The 17,240-nt window shown below is 52.6% G+C and overlaps 6 protein-coding genes and 1 non-coding gene across 7 annotated transcripts; 6 read left to right on the top strand and 1 right to left on the bottom strand.

The window, feature by feature from the left end:
• Positions 1–236: 236 nt before the first annotated feature.
• MYCFIDRAFT_96279 (uncharacterized protein) lies at positions 237–1,998 on the top strand (the record flags this gene model as incomplete). Its single annotated transcript, XM_007922831.1, has 2 exons — positions 237–1,514; positions 1,564–1,998. Coding segments are annotated over 2 exons (1,713 nt in total), but the record flags the coding sequence as incomplete, so codon positions are not given.
• Positions 1,999–3,556: 1,558 nt separating this feature from the next.
• On the top strand, positions 3,557–5,427 carry MYCFIDRAFT_192023 (uncharacterized protein; the record flags this gene model as incomplete). The annotated part of the gene is made up of 2 exons (XM_007922830.1): positions 3,557–3,781; positions 3,832–5,427. The coding sequence occupies 2 exons, from the start codon at positions 3,557–3,559 to the stop codon at positions 5,425–5,427; spliced, it is 1,821 nt and encodes a 606-aa protein (XP_007921021.1).
• Positions 5,428–8,723: 3,296 nt separating this feature from the next.
• On the top strand, positions 8,724–10,725 carry MYCFIDRAFT_184606 (uncharacterized protein; the record flags this gene model as incomplete). The annotated part of the gene is made up of 2 exons (XM_007922829.1): positions 8,724–8,769; positions 9,491–10,725. 2 exons carry the CDS (start codon positions 8,724–8,726, stop codon positions 10,723–10,725), a joined length of 1,281 nt encoding a protein of 426 aa, XP_007921020.1.
• Positions 10,726–11,683: 958 nt separating this feature from the next.
• MYCFIDRAFT_t16 lies at positions 11,684–11,773 on the top strand. The gene has a single exon. It is a non-coding gene; the product is annotated as a tRNA-Lys (tRNA).
• A 362-nt stretch (positions 11,774–12,135) lies between these two features.
• MYCFIDRAFT_201210 (uncharacterized protein) lies at positions 12,136–14,484 on the top strand. The gene is made up of 5 exons (XM_007922828.1): positions 12,136–12,814; positions 12,883–12,902; positions 12,966–13,036; positions 13,095–13,739; positions 13,872–14,484. Exons 1-5 carry the CDS (start codon positions 12,472–12,474, stop codon positions 14,164–14,166), a joined length of 1,374 nt encoding a protein of 457 aa, XP_007921019.1. The 5' UTR covers positions 12,136–12,471; the 3' UTR covers positions 14,167–14,484.
• Positions 14,196–14,502, bottom strand: MYCFIDRAFT_169434 (uncharacterized protein; the record flags this gene model as incomplete). The annotated part of the gene is made up of 3 exons (XM_007922827.1): positions 14,196–14,206; positions 14,233–14,444; positions 14,489–14,502. The coding sequence occupies 3 exons, from the start codon at positions 14,500–14,502 to the stop codon at positions 14,196–14,198; spliced, it is 237 nt and encodes a 78-aa protein (XP_007921018.1).
• A 551-nt stretch (positions 14,503–15,053) lies between these two features.
• Positions 15,054–16,469, top strand: MYCFIDRAFT_98134 (uncharacterized protein; the record flags this gene model as incomplete). Its single annotated transcript, XM_007922826.1, has 1 exon — positions 15,054–16,469. A coding segment is annotated over one exon (1,416 nt), but the record flags the coding sequence as incomplete, so codon positions are not given.
• Between the last annotated feature and the right edge of the window lie 771 nt (positions 16,470–17,240).

Here is a 17,240-nt window from a genome sequence, read left to right as displayed (position 1 = left end):
GTACCAGGTACGGGCCCCATACACAGCATGGAAGGTGGCGCAATCTATATTGCGAGTTATTAAATCACTAACAGGCCGACAGTAGCAGTACCAGGGCCCGCCAGACTTTTCAACCCCTCGTCCCACAAGAACCTACACCAACTCGCTCTTCTGCCAATCGTGATCAGTGTCAGGTGTCGGCGCCGCCATCGCCAGAGGAAGCCGATGAACAGGACAGTCCATACGACCCGGGTGCGCGCAGTAGCCGTGGTTCCGTCTTCTCGAACGAGACTGCGGCGACCTCAGTCCACACGTTACCACCGTTGCAGAGCAAAGGCCACGAAAACGGAGACGCGACATACCTGGAACCAGTGATGGAAGACGATCCAGCCTCGTGGGATCTAGTCGTACCTTCTCAAGGAGATCAGGAGGTGGGACTGTATGCGCTCGAGCAGCGTTCCGATCAACTGTTCAGCGCTGAGCATCTTCGGACCGTGTTTGAAGACCCGAAGCTTCTGCTCAAATTCACAGGCTTCCTGAACTCACACCGACCACAAAGCATTCCGATCTTGATATATTATCTCGATGCCCTAAAGGCGCTTCGCGCGATCAGTTATGCCAATGCAATCACCGAAGCACTGGAGCCCATCAAAGGACAAGAATTCACAGAAGAAATCGTGAAACCAACCAACAACAGCACACTGGAAGAAAAGGCGAATCGGGCTTTTGAAGTCTTGGTACAAGAAGATCTGCCTGCATATGTGGCACATACATGGGTACAAGTCGTCAGTGTCAGCGTTCAAAGGAGAATCACGGGCACGCTAGCGCCTCATCTTCGGGAAGCAAGTGAAGGTCTGGCAGAAGTATTTTGCTTGACAGACCCAAGTCGCACGGACAACCCCATCGTTTTTGCTTCTGAAGAATTCACAAGAACCACTCAGTACGGCATGAACTACACAATGGGAAGGAACTGTCGTTTCTTGCAAGGCCCAAGGACAAATCCACATTCTGTCAGGCGACTGGCGATGGCTACAGCAGCCGGAAGGGAACACACAGAAGTCTTCCTCAACTATCGACGAGACGGCAGTCCTTTCATGAATCTACTCATGATTGCGCCCCTGCTGGACAGCCGCGGCAATGTCAGATATTTCATCGGTGCGCAGGTCGATGTCTCTGGACTGATCAAGGACTGCAGCGAAATGGAAGGACTCGCCAGATTGGTAGAGAAGACACAAAACGCCAAATACGCCAATGGGTATGACGGTGAGGAAAGCCAGCGTAAAGACGAATTCCAAGAACTCAGCGAGATGTTCAATGGAGCCGAACTTGACACTGTCCGCAGATTCGGGGGAAGGATGCACAAGGAATACGTCGATGATAGCGATAAAGAAAGTGTGCGTAATCAGCCGCGACTGGTCCTCAAGGATCCGAGCGGAGAACTGTTGGACCAAGAGAGACACTCGTTGCCATCAGTGAGCGCTGCTTCCGCCATCAAGGAGCGCCTCAATGGTAAGCTCGAGGGCGTTTACCAACACGTAAGCTTTTGTGAGACTGTGAAGTGTTGCTCGTTCTGACTCATTCTAGTATCTCTTGATCCGGCCGGCACCATCGCTCCGCATCCTCTTCACATCTCCATCACTTCGTGTGCCTGGCATTCTGCAGTCGCCATTCTTGAATCGAATTGGCGGCAGCAGTCGAGTGCGCGCCGATCTTGGAGCAGCGCTCGCTGAAGGACGAGGCGTAACAGCCAAGGTTCGATGGCTGTCTCGACCTGATGACGATGGCGAAGGAGAAGGCCGTCCACGGTGGATTCACTGCACGCCTCTGCTTGGCCATTCTGGTGCTGTGGGTGTTTGGATGATCGTCCTCGTCGACGAAGAAGGCGCAATGACTGGCACCACACCTGGGCGACGATTTAGGCAAGCACCGCCAGTTGCGTCGATCATTGGGGGCAAAGAGTGGGATGCTTCTCACTCAGGAGAACGGAGCAAGAACCCCAACTCCTTCGACAAGCAAAATGAACGACGAGCCGGCGCTGCCAAACCGCCGGAATACTTGCACAGACCAGGAAGTCAGGCCGTCAGCGGAATGGCCAGTCCAGCAGCAAGGAGTCGCGAGCGTAAAGCTGAGACCGACCGTTTGACGAGCGCCAGCGCCAGCGAATTCTCGTTCAACCTCAAGGGCTAGATGGGAAAAACCGTGGGCTCTTTCGGCGAGCTCGCATCCACACGCCCATCTTGTGACGAGAGCATTTATTCTCAACCTCTTTTGAAGCGCGGCGTTTGAAGGCGAACGCTTTGGGCACGGGCCGACCAGGAGGTCGTGATTCGTATTATCGATTCACTCGCTTATATCCAATGTGTTCGGAATGTGTCGTTTGATTCGAAGGAGGACGCTTACGAGCGTTCGTTCTGTGTGCAATATGCTTGGAAATCGAGAGATGGATGTGAGACAATGTATAGCGTACGAATGACTTCCATGCCAAGCGCGTTCAGACACATACGACGGGGCATCACTACGCGGATTTTATAGATTCTCACGTTCTACATAGCGGGAATTGATTTGACTTCATCACATGCATATCATGTGCACTGGTTGTTGTTGGTTGCATGACCATGAGGCAGTTACGCATGTCGCGTGATTGCTTGGCATCGTGAAGGCTTGGCGCGCTGCTGCCAACTTCATCTGGCTTGCGCTCTCACGCTTCAGCTTCACGACAAACACGATGACCGCGGACGACGGGGAGAACGTGACACATGCGCGTCTGAACGATGATGACTGATGGGAGCATTCTGTGGGCGCAGCTCCGCACGCAGACCACAAGACAGAATCTTCGCGTTGCTAGGAGATGCAGAAGCTGGCAAGAGACCCAACGGTCGTGCATCATGATTGCATACAGATGCGGCCTCAAGCTCAGAACAGATGCGATTGCAAGCAGAACGATGGACGGGCATATCGCCAGGATCGAAATTTGTCCTTTCGCTCGGAGCCTTGCTATGGTCTAGATTACTACATGTAGGCTTGCCAATCGGCGGGCACGCATAGCGCCACAGCCTTGCATGGATGGAGATGCCGCCTGTCCTTCTCCTGATCCTTCGCAGTGCAGTACGCCGCGCCTGTCCCTCTTCGCGTCCTTCGGAGTGCAGTACATGGCACGACGCCAACAATCATTCCCATCATGTCCGCAGCGAAAAGGAAGAACCACCCCAGGCTGGCGACCTGCTTCATGGCCTGCCTGCCGTGCCCCTCGCCGTTGGAGCGTGAAGCAAGTGTTGTGTAACATGCAGCTTCAACGGCCCAATCAAGGTCGAAGCTCACCTTCTGACCGTGAACTCTTCTCGACTTTTCCACCACTTCGACAGCGACACAGTGTCCGCAACCTGGTGACAGCAGTCTCAACAACCCCTCTACCAGTGCTGCGACTCACGCCGCCTACGACGGCCATCGACCATTACCGACAAGACACGGCGCTCACGTCGCTCTTGTCATATCAGCGCATACATATCAGCGCATACATATCAGCGCATAGCGCGCCGTGGTAGGTCAACGCTATACAATAGCACAAGGCTGTGGAGGAATGGACGATCCAACTTTTGGGCACGATCAACAGGAGACGGGGGTGGCGCCCTCGTCGCCTTACGAACTGATAGCTTTCAAGAACACAGTGACGCCCGCAGATGCCCTCAAGAAGCTGGAGCAGTGGCACGATGGCTTCAGCAATGTGGAGATTCAGCGGAGTTTACGTCGCATCGCAATTACACTCTACGGTCACCAGAAGCTCGCCTATCGCTTTCAGACTCGAGTAAGTCATGCCCTCTCCCGATCAACTACCATCACTGCTAATCCCAACAGATGCACTCGGGCAGGAACATACTTCTGTACTTCATCTGCGCTATACACAGGTGCCGCGCACCGTCGAATGTTCAAGAGGCCATGAACATGAAACGCCTAGCACCAGTGAAGATGGTCGGGATCTACTACTTCGACTGCCTCTACTATGCAATCATCGCCGACATTCGCAGACTTCAAGCTGATGTTGAGGACCACCTATCGAGGCATCCCAACAGCACTGTCCAGCTCCACAACTACGGCAGAGACTGCGAGCACATCAATGATCCATTCACGATGAGAGACCTCGGCGAGCTGCTCGAAGAGTTCTGGGTACTGCTTACGGACCATCGCCTGTTGGGACCTCTGGAGACCGTAGTGCGCACCAAGTCATATGCTGACCTAGATCGTCTCGACCTCGGCGAGCAGGAACAGGAGAAGGCCTTCATAGAGGAATGGGAGGCCAAATCCGCTGCCGAGAGAAATCGCATCCTTGAGCGTTCGCGAGGCATGTATGACATGGCGAGTAAGACGTCAGAAGAAGTCATGAATATTCTATGGGCAGAATACGCGCCAAAGATCGAGATGGCTTGCCCGCAGCTCAACATCGAAGTGTGGCGCCAGAGTCGAGTTTCCATCCATCAACAGCAAGAGCAGCAAGAGGAGCAAGAGCAGCAGTCGGGGCTCGCTCCAATCGAGCAACAACAGCAGCCGGCGCAAGCGGAGACCAACGTACAAGCACCAGCTCATGATGAAGATGACTCCGCTCCCCAGTACCCGCCATGCACATGCAGCGACGACTGTCACTGCAAAGTGGCATGCGAATACGGAGTCGGGGAGTGCCAGTGCCAATTCAGACGCAGATATGCCGCGCACCAGCAGACCTCAAGAAACCTTTTCGACGCTCCCACCAACGAAGTCGCGCAGCTTGAAGTCGCCACCGCAGCCGTCGGCAAAGGACGTCCTCACATGCGCCAAGCTGTCCAATTCCTGACCGACGCCACCAATCGCCGCCGTGGTTTGTCGCGCCCCGAGCCATACAGAGGCCGTTCAACTACGATCCAGAACCTCCACAACGTGCCAGACGGCCTGGTATCTCTACGTCCAGCAGCTCGCACCGCCAAGGACATCTACCCGCTGGGACTGTACGGTGAGAGGGAGACCGGCGGCAGGTTCCCTCCCTTCCCGACGACGACGACCACCACGCAGCAGCCGCGCCCTCTCAACTCCACCGGCCAAGCGACACAGAGCTTCTCGTACGGAACCCGGCCTGCCAGCCCAGCCCAGCCGACGGAAGCGGAGCTGCTCCCACCGCTCCCCTTCAACAGCCCGCCCCGTGCGACCCAGCAGCGCTACGTGGTCGCCGGCGGCAACAAACGCCTCTCCCAGCGAGAGAGCATCGAATTCACCTTGGGGGAGGTGCAGGAGGAGGGGGTGAGTGTGCCCAGGATTGTGGGGCAGGGTGGGGAGGGGGAGGGGGAGGGGGAGAAGGGGGAGGTGGCAGTGGCGGGCAGGGCCAGCGTGGACAAGGCCGAGAAGGGAAGGAGTGGCAGTCAGATGACGCCAAAAGTGAGCTTCTTGGGGAAGCTCGCTTCCTCATTTTCTAGGAAGACTGAGTAGTTTCTGCATATGATTGGGCTTTTTGGCGCCCTCAGTTTGGGCACATCACTTTCAGCCGTTCAATCAAGTCTCTCTGCTTTTTTTTCCCGCTGTATGGCGCTTTCTAAGCTCTTCGTGTTAGTCTGTGAGGTGTTTGATCCGTAGATGTGGCGGAGCTGAGTGCTGAGTGAGATACCTGCGTGTCTCTTGAAGTTTCACGGATTTTGACTTACAAAACCTGCGTTGCTTCCACTGCGTGGGATTTCTTGACGCTTTCGATGTTGGTTTGTAAGGTATCTATTCTATAGAGATGGCGGAGCTGAGTGCCGACGTGAGATATATAGACCTCTCTTGCAATTATAGATTTAGCTTAATCGCTTCTATAGTATAGGATGTCTCTACGCTCTCGGTGTTAGTTTATAAGGGCTCTACTCTATAGAGATGGCGGACTTAAGAGACCTCGACTTCTCTTAAAAATCATAGGTTTAGCTTAATCGCTCCCGTAGTATAGGATTGATTTCTCGACGCTCTCCGTTTTACTTTGTAGGGTGCTCTACTCCGTTGAGATAAGCGGAGCTAAGCGCCGCGTAAGATATATAGATTTCTCTTGAAATCGTAAATTAGGCACAAAATCTGCATCGCTTCCGCAGCATAGGATAGGCCGACGCCCTCCGTATTAGTTTGTAAGGGCTCTACTCGGTTGGGGTAGCGGAGCTGGGTGCCCCGTATATTACCTAACCCTCCTTTAAAATCGTGAATCAGGCTCAAAATCTGCATCGCCTCCACTGTATACGTGCCCTCTGAGCCCTTCGGGTTGGTTCTCGAGGTCTCTGCTGACAGGAAGAGGGTGGAGTTGTGGGCAGCTCGCTTCCTCTTTTGGTAAGAAAACTAAAAAGATTTTGCATGTGATAGGGAAATGAAACTGTTACTTTCCGTCAAGTTTGTCTGACACTTTGGCTATTTGATCTATACTTCCGCGGCATAGGGGCCTCGAAGCCCTCCGCGTACGTTCTCGAGTCTGCTGCTAATATGTCTGCGCCGGAGGCATTGCACGTCGCAGGCTCTACATGGCCGGTTAATTTGGGATTGATACCCTGGATTTCGACTATTTCAATGCTCTGCTTCCGCCACACGGGTGTCTCGACGCCCTCCGCGTTGGCTTTCAAGGCTTCTACTGACGGGTCGAGGTTGGAGTTGTTGCGTCAAGTTGGCTCTGCATGGCAGATGAGTTTAGGCATGGTCCCCTGACTTTGGGCTGATTCAACCCTCTGCTTCTACTGGGTAGGTACATCGAAGCCCTTCGAGTTAATCCCTGAGGCTTCTATTGACGATTTAGAGTGGAGTTGTTGGGTCTTGCAGACTCTGCGTGGCAGATGTATCGAGGCATGATGCCCTGGGTTCGGGCCATTACCGTCTATTGCTTCCGCTGTGGTAGGTGTCTCTCCGCTTTTCGGATAGGTTCTCAAGTCTTCTGCTAAGCGGTCTAGGGCGGAGTTGCAGCGCCTGGCAGATTCCTCTCAAGCTTGGCGCTTGTGTCCCGAGCCATTTCATTCATCTCTGCGCCATTCAACGCATGCTTCAACAGTAGAGGTGTCTCTACGCGCTTCTTGCGGGACGGAGTTGAGGCAGTTGAATCCCTCGTTCGGCTTTGAGATGCTGCGTTTCGCGACATGTTTTGAGCCAGATTTGTCGCTCTCTCGGCAATCTTAGACCTCCCGCTCCGCTACACAGGCGGGATCTAAGCTCTAAGCCCTCCGTGGACGTTGTGGAGGTTTCTGCCAATATTTTCATGAGGCTTTCCGAGCCTTCTCTTCGTATAGGTATGCTCTGAGGCCTGCTGGTTAGTTCGAAAGGCTTCTATGAGCAGGTCTACTCCAGAGTTATGAGCGGCCTACTCCTGCGGCAAGCAAGGAAAATGTTTGAGAAATTTCAATTTGCGTCCTCGTTTGGGCTATCCGTCCGCTGCATGGGTATGCTCCAAGCTCTTCGAGTGGGTTCTCGAGGTCTCGCCACGCGAGTGTACCGTAGAGTTATGGGCAGCTGCGAGAAATGTGGAAGTGGAAGTGGAGTTGTGCTAAAATTCTGCATTCGTGGTTTTGATTATAGCCATCTTCGAAATCCTCTCTAGTCAAAGCTGGGTCAGAGATGCCTTTCTTCGCGTCCGTAATAGTACAAGGTGTGTGTGCCGAACGCATAGATCATGCTGCTTCCAGATCCCACCTTCGCCCTTGAGCCCGGTAAAGGGAGAGCTTGGATGGAACGACTCGAAGACAGCTCATCTGCTGCACGCTAGGCTTTCATCATCTGCGAGCTGTCAGTTTCTGGTGCGCGATCTTCGTGACGCTGAGTGTACGTACATGGGTTTGACTAGGAGAAATCATGAAGAAGAGAAGGAGAGGTCGCGCGTCGCGAACGAAATTGCTATTCAGCTGTGGCTGCGGACGCTCGTCCGTCGGGGCAAGTTTGCCGAGGGTGCTTGCCTCAGGCTCAGGATCCAGCAGGAAAGAGAACCAGTGCAGGCAGTGCAGTGCGCATAAATTGCATTTGCACCTTTTCGATGGACACCGTTTACTGAGGAAAAATACATGGCGGGCAAGCTGAATACAAATCTGTACAAGTACACTTTGATGGAGTAGCTGGACGGTTAAGCTATTCATGTACCTCATGCTGCCCTAGTGAGGTACTTGATGACCGCTTTGATGCCTCTGTCGATGTCGGCATCCTCCCTAGCTATCTTTGCGAGCACATTACCATAGTCAAGCAAATGACTTCCCTGAAGATCCAGCTTGTAGTTGCCATTGCTACCGACTCTGACATACGCCATTTGGTCTCGCATGAACATTCGCCTGGCATTCTTAACGAGTCCTGGCCATGAGTTCAGAAGACCTGCATTGAACCTCTTGAGAGCACTGCCTTCCTTCTTGTAAAGATTGCCTGAGAAGTAGTACTCATTGAATTCTTTCGTGTCCTTGATGTGATGATTGGTGAATTTGATATCGTGTACTGAGCCTGGAATATTCCGATCCAGAACGAACTTTGAGGGATCCACTTCTAGAATTTCTGGTTTACTGAATGGCAAGAACCTCTTGATCTCCACCCTAAGCTTGGATGCCTGCGTCACTGTCCTCGCATCGGCAGCCTTGATCAATGTTACAGACTTGATGACTTTGAGTGGTGCCATCACGAATGTCGTCCCAAGGGCGGTAAAGCCCAATATAGGTACTGCGCCTATAGCTTTGATATGCCACGGAACAGCTGGCTTGCCCTCTTCATCCTTGAGGAATAGCTGAGATTGAGTGTAGGCAGCTAGCAAGAACATGAAGCCACAGAAGAAGGATATGGCGAAGAATCCTCCGTGGTTCGGTGAGGCGTAAAGCAGGACCTGTTCGGTATTGGGAAAGCGAGAACTGATCCAGTCCTGATAGTTCGATCTTGGTGGCAATGCCTTCGGTATAGATGGAGCAGATCCAGGACTGAATTTTGCAGCGGGGAGTGTTGCTTTTGGAAGTTTATGAGCTTGAGGAGTCGGCTTTTGAGGTTGAGCATTCTTGAAGGCATTTTGCTTATTCTTTGCCAGAAACGGGGATAAAGTGAAGGATCTCGACTGATGAAGACCATTTGGTCCAAATTTTACATGTTGGCCAGTCCGGCAGATATTGCTGCTACTCCATAACGTTCCAGAAGACAGAGCCTGCTGCCGTATCGCCGGAGGGAGACGAAGCAGGAGATGTACACCGCTGGCCATTTTATCGATGAAATTGTGTCTAGGTGTTGGTGTACATGCTACACGTCAAGTCGCGTCCACAGGACAGGTTTCTAAGTAAAGTGCTCACGGCTTCGGGAATCGGGGATCGGGGATCAATCGGGCCGTTGTCTCATACAGTACATCTCAACGAGCTCAATTGGCTCTGCTTTCGCATGCCATTGCTGCTCACACCACATCTCGACAGCTGCAGAAGGAGGCATTGAAGCAGTTGTAATGGCAGGTGTCGCCAACACAGCGCGCATGTCCTGTGCCACCAGAACAGCTGCTCGGAGAGGTACGTTCTCACGGAAAGCGAACTCTCTTGCTAACAGAGTGCAGGTTTTCATATCTCCCAAAGGGCTGCTGCTGCTCAGAACTATGCTATGCCTGCGCTCAGCCCAACGATGACCGAAGGAAACATTGCATCCTGGAGACTGAAGGAAGGAGACTCTTTTGCAGCCGGAGATGTCATTCTTGAGATTGAGACCGACAAAGCTACCATGGATGTCGAAGCGCAAGACGATGGAATTCTCATGAAAATTACGAAGCCAGACGGAACCAAGGGAGTGAAGGTCGGCGAGAGAATAGCAGTTCTGGCGGAAGAGGGAGACGACATCAGCTCATTGGAACTGCCAAAGGAGGATAGTGCTCCGCAGCGAAAGCAGGCAGAGCAGCCAAAGCAGGAAGCGAAGAAAGAGAACAAGCCAGCCCCAAAGCAGGAGGAGCCTCCTTCGCAGACAGCTGAGAAGGGCGCACAGAAGGTAGGACAAGAGGGCAAGCAGTTGGGCGCTCCACGATCTCGGAAGTACCCTCTCTACCCATCGGTCGAGGCTATGCTTCACCAGAATGGCATTTCTGAAAAGGATGCGGACAGCATACCAGCTTCTGGACCACAAGGACGTTTACTGAAGGGCGACGTGCTTGCATACTTAGGCAAGATCAAGAAGGACTATCCTGCGGAATCCTCAAAGCGACTGGAGAAGCTGTCGCATCTCGATTTGAGCAACATCCAGCTCGCAAAGAAGGCTGAAGGCAAGCCCGAGCAGCCAAAGGCCGCAGGGAAGGCCGCAGCACCAGAACCACCCAAGGAGACAGAAATTGGACTCCGTATATCTCTTTCGCAAGTCATCGCAACACAGAAGCGAGTGCAAGATACTCTCGGCATTCGACTGCCTCTCTCCACCCTTATTGCTCGAGCAAGCGAGATGGCAAACGAAGATCTACCCTTGAGCAAGAACCGAAAACCCACTGCAGACGAGCTTTTCAACTCAATATTAGGCTTGGAGCAAGTCAAACCATCGAGCAAAGGAGCATACTTTCCGCTTATTACTGGACTGATGCCTGCGCCCATGAGCGCTACAAAGCCAGCGAGTAAAGCTGATATAATCGACATACTGGCAGCACCTAAAGCAAAGAAGCCTGCTCCAAGATCGGCCGTGATACCCGCTGGCATTTCTACCGACGACAACATCTTTTCGGTCATGGCCCAGCCTGGAGATGAGAGCAGAGCCACCGAATATCTTGAAAGGGTGAAGCTTGTGCTCGAGAAAGAGCCTGGTCGTCTTGTGCTGTGAAAGCTCTGAGCTCGCAGATGTATTGCATTGAGTGATAGAAAGCAGAGCGTGGCGCTCCGGCATAGAGTACTGAGGAGCTTGGGAGCATATAGCATAGCGCGAGTCGGGAAACATGTTTCAATTCTTGTTGTACAGCGAAGGTTATGTAACTTTTCCACGGCCAGTTGCATACTCCGAACGATGTGAGATGTGAAATTGCTGATCAGGTTGGCAGGGAAGCAGTCCAAGACTCTCACAGCTTCCGGCCTTCACAGTGTCAGGCTTCGACACTATTCTGGGCGAGTTCAGGCTTCATATCACCACCAGTTTTCGAGAAACTCTCGCAGCACACGTCTCCGCAAGTGTCCATACTGGCTGTGCGGGAGCTCGGAGACAAGGGATCAGTTGGAAATTCGGAGTTGCACCCATCTACTTCAACTCCGTGCATCCAACCCTCGACCGTCAGAGCAGCTGCAGACTCACAAGACCTGTCAGAGACAGCTGAGATCATCGGCTCTTTCATTCCTTTGCCAAATTCAATTTGTACCACGCTTTAATGCAAAAGCCATACTTCCCACAACTCACATATGAGTTCATTGTTAGATAACTCCAACGACATGCATCTCAGCAACCAGAACGACCGCAGACTTCAGATAAAGTGCAGCGGGTAGCCCTGAACGTGTAGTTTTGAATTCTGTCCTCAAAATCTCTCTGTGGTCTCGAACGACTCACATATGGGATTGTTGTGCTAAAACTTAATTGTTACGTATCTCAACCATTAGAGCAACTAGGGATTTGGAGTGAAGTGTAGGAGGCAGCCCTGAGCCTGTAGTTTCCGATCATGTCCTTAGATTGGCTTTGTGGATCTCTTGGCGCCAAGGAATGAGCGATATAATGTATCTTGTCCGCCATTCAGCCAATTAGAGCCACGGAAGCTGGACAACCACTTCCAAACCCTGATGAACGCCTCTGGCGCATCCCGCGTGGCACAATTGGCTAGCGCGTGAGACTTTTAGAGCCTGGTTTCCAAAAACATCTCAAGGTTGAGAGTTCGAGCCTCGTAAGTTGATTCGAAAGTCATTGATAGGCGAAGGCCAAGGCTAACGTGAGAAAAGTCCGCGGGAGAATGACAGTTAGACTCTGTCCATGCAAACTTTTGGATTGATCGGGCTTAAATTGGCTATACAAATCGTAGATTAATTTTTTTATCGACGAACGAAGAATCAATTATTGAACGATATATACGCTAGTTGGTTTTTAAACAGTCCGGTCAAAAATTGTTGATTTTCTTCTTAACCGATTTTTTTTGCTGAACGCAATTCAGGCACTTAAGCTTTTTCAATCATACTATTCAATTTGGCTTGAGTACAGCTGCCCCCTCTACTTTGCGGCGAGTCTTTAGCTTCTCTATAGGCTGAGATATCGCAGAAAACGTAACTAACAATCATTGTATGAACCATGTCTGAACGTCTAGAAGGCCAAGCCATATGGCCATATCGGGCTCAGACAAAGACAGCTTGCTCATATACGTTGTACTTGGTTGGGACTACCACATCTGGATCTACGGTCTCTCCCATAACCTCGCACAAATATGGACTACATCAAAATCCAACGTAGCTTGGGGTATGTGTTTCCGCCATATAAAGCTCTTCTTCACCGAAAAAGACATGTTGGAACCGTGAAAGGTTCCCGAAGGTGGTAACAGAGCTTGCGGTCGGGATATTGCTCAGCCTGGCATTCTTGACCGCAAGAGTTCAAAGGCTTCAAATGCCACTCCCTCCCGGACCCAAGCCTCTTCCACTCGTTGGCAATGTTCTGGATCTCCCGCCTTCAGGCGTGCCCGAGTTCAAGCACTGGTTCAGGCATAAGGACAAGTATGGCCCCGTCAGCTCTGTTACACTGATGGGCCTGGTGCTGGTCATTATCCACGATAAAGAGGTGGCGTACTCGCTGTTGTCGAAGAAGGCCCAGAAGACCGCCGCCAGACCGCAGTTTAATTTCGCGTCTCTGGCAGGGTTCGAGCAATTCCTCATCACTCACCAGTATAACGACACGTATCGTCTGCACCGCAAAATGGTCCATCATAAGGTTGGCACTAAAAGCCTTTCAGGTGCGTACAGGAAACCGGTAGCCGCTCAAACGCTGAAACACTAACGCTGTCCCGGTCTCTCCGAGCAGACGGCTTTCGACCTATCCAAGTGCGCATCCCGTGCAAGTGCCATCCATGTGTTTTCGTCCGAAATGCTGATGAAGGGCACTAGGAGCGTGAAGCTACATTGTTCGTCTTGCAGGTCTACAAGAATCCTGCTGCGAGGATGGTGCATTCGAAAACGCAAGTTGACCCCCTTTGCCATTACTGCAATTCTCGTCGGCAACTAATGACTACATAGTCTTGCGGCTGCCGTCATTGTCAAAGTCATGTATGGCTACGAGATCGAGCGTGACGGACGTGATCCGTTGTGCGAAGTGATCGAACACGCCATGGACAACCTCTCACAGGCATTTGTTCCCCTCAAATGGGCAGTCGACGCAATCCCAGCCATCCAGTATCTGCCCGATGGTGTTCCAGGCACGGGGTCTCGGAAGACGGCCGCAGAATACGCCAAAGTCAACTACCAGGCGGCCAATCTCCCCTACGCGTTCGTCAAGCAACAAATGCAAGCAAAGACCGAGCGGCCGTCGTATGTCGCGAATCTGCTCAAGTCACAGGCCGCAAAGCACGGTGGAATGTCCAAGCTTCCGCCGGAGGAAGAAGGCGCGATTAAATGGACTGCTGTGAGCATGTACGCGGCAGGCTCGGACTCTACCGTTGCCATCATGCAGAGCGTCATCTGTGCTCTGCTTATTCATCCCGAGAGCGTCACTAGGGCCCATGAAGAGATCGATCGGGTAGTTGGAAGTAGTCGTCTTCCCACCTTTGCCGACCGCAAGAATCTGCCTTACGTCGACGGCATTATCAAGGAAGCATGGCGATGGAACCCCGTCGGGCCCATGGGGCTTGCACACCGGAGCGAGGAAGAAATGATAATCAAAGGGTATCGCATTCCCTAAGGTACATACTTGCTGCCATCGCTGTGGTGGTTTCTGCACGACCCAGCAACATACTCAGACCCAGAAGCTTTCAATCCCGAGCGCTACCTACCGCCGTTGAACGAGCCAGACCCTAGCGACATCGCTTTCGGATATGGACGTGGGTCATGTGCGGGCCGCTTTTTCGCGGATGCCAGCGTGTATATTACCATGGTGCAGTTCCTAGCGTGTTTCGACATTCGCAAAGCGCGAGATGCCAACGGTAGGGAGATTCCAGTCAAACTGGAACCCGTGGCGGGAATGGTCAATCGTCCAAAGCCATTTGCTTGGGAGGTGGAGATTAGAAGTGCGAAGCACACTGAATTGTTGGAGGGCTTGAAGAGCATGCTTGAGCAATTGCGTGGGGATTCAGCGTTGCTCGACCTTGCTTAACCTTGCTCGACTTTGCTTATTTCTGGCTTCTATGCCACGGCTTTCACGGTTGAATGAATGGTGAACGAATCAGGCACTGAATAGGGGACCAAAGGCCGCTGTAGTATGTGCCAACCGTTGGGACAGGTAGACCCCACGACCAGCGGCCAGCATGTGAAACCCCCTGAGGTTCCACCCGATTGCAGAGCCGAGCAAGAGCGTCGAAAGCAGCTATTCTCTGAGCCAGCGGCTTTGCTCTTATATCGGCTTCATTGCTTGCAAGCATGGCCAGGTATCTTCTTTCAGGAATTGAGTTATGTATTTCCGAAGTCTCCTTCGTGACGGTGATGGTGCCATATTCCCGTTTAGTTATGCCTCGATAATAATGGGATTCCTGGTTTCAAAGTATGCTTGCCGTCGCCGGGTTTGCCATTGAGTCCGAGTTCGTTATTTTGGGGCATGCTGTTCCTTCTTTGCACGTTCGTAGCAGTGGAAGAGGAGGAGGAGGAATAGTTCTGATCCAAGCTCCGAGACCTCTTGCAAGTCTAGACGAGGTTGTGCATTTTGTCAGTCTGACTCTGGGTGTATGAGCAGGAGCATACCCGGCCAACATCATGCTGCATGCTGCCAACATCATGCCGCCCTGATTCTCTCAACTCACTGACGTTATCGTCGGAATGATGATATTTCAATTAACAATATTCATATCATGAGGATAGGGAAGGGAGACGTTGAATGCTCCAGCCATTGTCCACGCGATGAGGCTCTGCTCCGGGCCGGACCCAGAGTTTCGGGATCGCATCTCAAATGTCGATCGTGATGTTTCGATCTGTTGCCGTCCTCTACATGAATACAAACTCCCGCCAATGCTCCTTCGTCGACCGCCAGCGGTCTTCGCCAACCCTCTCGATGCTGGATCAATATGCCTGCGATGCGCGAGAAGGCTTTCCCGAATACGAGAGCCGCAATGTCGACCGTTTTCGCGAGCCGTGAAGCAACGCCAGGTCCAGATTGCAATATCCAGAGAGGAAGAGGTCGATAGGAGATTCTTCTGGGCAAATGCTTTCAGAAATGGACAAGAGAATGGGTCCAGGAATCTGAGTCAGCCTTCGAGGAGCGATGCGCCTGGCGAAACGAAATCTATATCTACGACAGCAGACATCACATCATCTGCAACTGAAGAACCACCACACCGAAGACGAAAGCGATTAAAAGCGGCTGCAGCGGCGGCGGTTAATGATTCGGGAGAGATGCCACTTCCTCCAGATGCGTCCTCTCAATTGTCCAGAGATGCGGCCGCGGCACCGGCAAAATCACTACGACGAGTGATTTCAACATATCTAGCCCTCTCTAAACCACGACTGGCTTTCCTTGTCGTTCTCACAGCTACGGCATCATATTCCATATATCCTGTGCCAACATTGCTGAGCACATCCGTTACAGACGCTCCATCACTCAGCACGCTTACACTCTTATTCCTCACAAGCGGGACATTTCTGCAGATTGCCTCCGCAAATACTCTAAATATGCTGTTCGAACCACAATACGATGCCAAAATGAGTAGGACGAAGAATAGGCCCCTTGTACGAGGACTCATAAGCAAGAGAGCTGCACTCGTGTTCGCGATTGCAACAGGTATCATGGGAACAGGGCTGCTATGGTATGGAGTCAACCCTACCACCTCCACCCTCGGAGCTACCAACATTGGGATATACGCATTTGCATATACATTTTCGAAGAGGTTGCATCCAGTCAATACCTGGATTGGGGCAATTGTGGGGGCGATTCCTCCATTGATGGGATGGTGTGCCGCGGCCAGTCAGTACAGTACCACAGACGGAACGCAGGGATCGGCATGGGATGAAGCAAAAGAATTGTTGTTCACCGAACAGGCCATTGGAGGCTGGTTGATAGCTGGCATACTCTTTGCCTGGCAATTCCCGCATTTCTTCGCGCTGGCATATGGTGTACGGCAGGAATACGCAGGCGCTGGATACAGGATGCTGGTATCAAGCAACATGCCGATGGCCGCAAGGGTATCGTTCAGATACAGTTTGGCAATGTTTCCGGTCTGCGTGGGGCTAAGCTACTACCAAGTCACAGACCCAGCCTTTGTGGTCACCAGCTCGATCATCAATGCCTGGATGCTGAAGGAAGCTTGGAGAATGTTGAGGCTGAATGGCGAGAAAGGCTCTGCTCGGGCGCTGTTCTGGGCCAGTGTGTGGCAGCTGCCGATTGTGCTTGTGCTGGCGATGGTGCAGAAGAAGGGCCTTGCAGGGAGGGTGTGGAAGGGTGTGTTTGGTGAGGAGGAGGGCGATGAGGAATGGGAAGAGGAGGAGATGTAAGCTCGGGGACTGCTTCAGAACAGGTCGATACAAGCTCTTCTTGTGTTCGCTGTACACCAAGTGTACATATATCAATGTCACAATGACCATGGCGCATGGCCAGAGGGCTGTCGTGCATGTAACGCGGTGGTCTGGTTCTGTGGATCAGCGGCCTTCACATGCTGCCCCGTAGCCAGATCTTCTCCGCTTCGCTTCGGCTGCTCCCGTGTTGTGGTGGCCTTGTCCTCCGTCTATCCCTGCGCCCTCGTGACATATCGACAACAGAGCCTCGAAACGTCGAAACGTGTGCTGGGCGTAAGTCATTGCGAACCATATCGTCCTTTGTATCTGCCTCGTTCGTGTGGGATCGCTTATCGGCGGCGCAAACACCGTCAACGAGAGCGTGGCTGAGCGTATGACTGGTTCTAGTGTGCATACCTCCTCCACGAAAAGCTGGAGAACAGCAACAGCCACCGCTCGCCCCTTCACCTTCGCCTTCGCCTCCCGGTCGTCGTGAAGCAGCTACGAACAACACCGCGCACCGCATAGCGTCATCCGCCCTCCGCCTCCGCCTCCGCCTCCGCCCTCCGCCCTCCGCCCTCCCCACTCCGCCCCGCCATCCATCAGTCTGGAGCGCCGGCAGCAACACGAGTCTCCTCCCCCAGCGCATCGTCACATCACTGGCGGAGCAGGCTTTCATCACCACAACGTCCATGCAAAGGGCACCTTGACCGCGTCCGCTCAGCTTCACTGTCTTGCTTACCTAGCGAG

The sequence above is a fragment of the Pseudocercospora fijiensis genome, assembly GCF_000340215.1.
Source record: "Pseudocercospora fijiensis CIRAD86 unplaced genomic scaffold MYCFIscaffold_1, whole genome shotgun sequence".
Classification (NCBI taxonomy): Eukaryota; Fungi; Ascomycota; class Dothideomycetes; order Mycosphaerellales; family Mycosphaerellaceae; genus Pseudocercospora; species Pseudocercospora fijiensis.
Note: the sequence above shows the minus strand (reverse complement) of the source record. Positions and strands in the feature narration are given on the sequence as shown.

Coding starts and splice junctions, on each gene's coding strand:
- MYCFIDRAFT_201210 (XM_007922828.1), top strand. CDS start 12,472: ATGCCACTCCCTCCCGGACCCAAGCCTCTTCCACTCGTTGGCAATGTT. Junction 12,903..12,965: donor ACGGCTTTCGACCTATCCAA/GTGCGCATCCCG, acceptor GAAGGGCACTAG/GAGCGTGAAGCTACATTGTT. Junction 13,037..13,094: donor AGGATGGTGCATTCGAAAAC/GCAAGTTGACCC, acceptor ATGACTACATAG/TCTTGCGGCTGCCGTCATTG.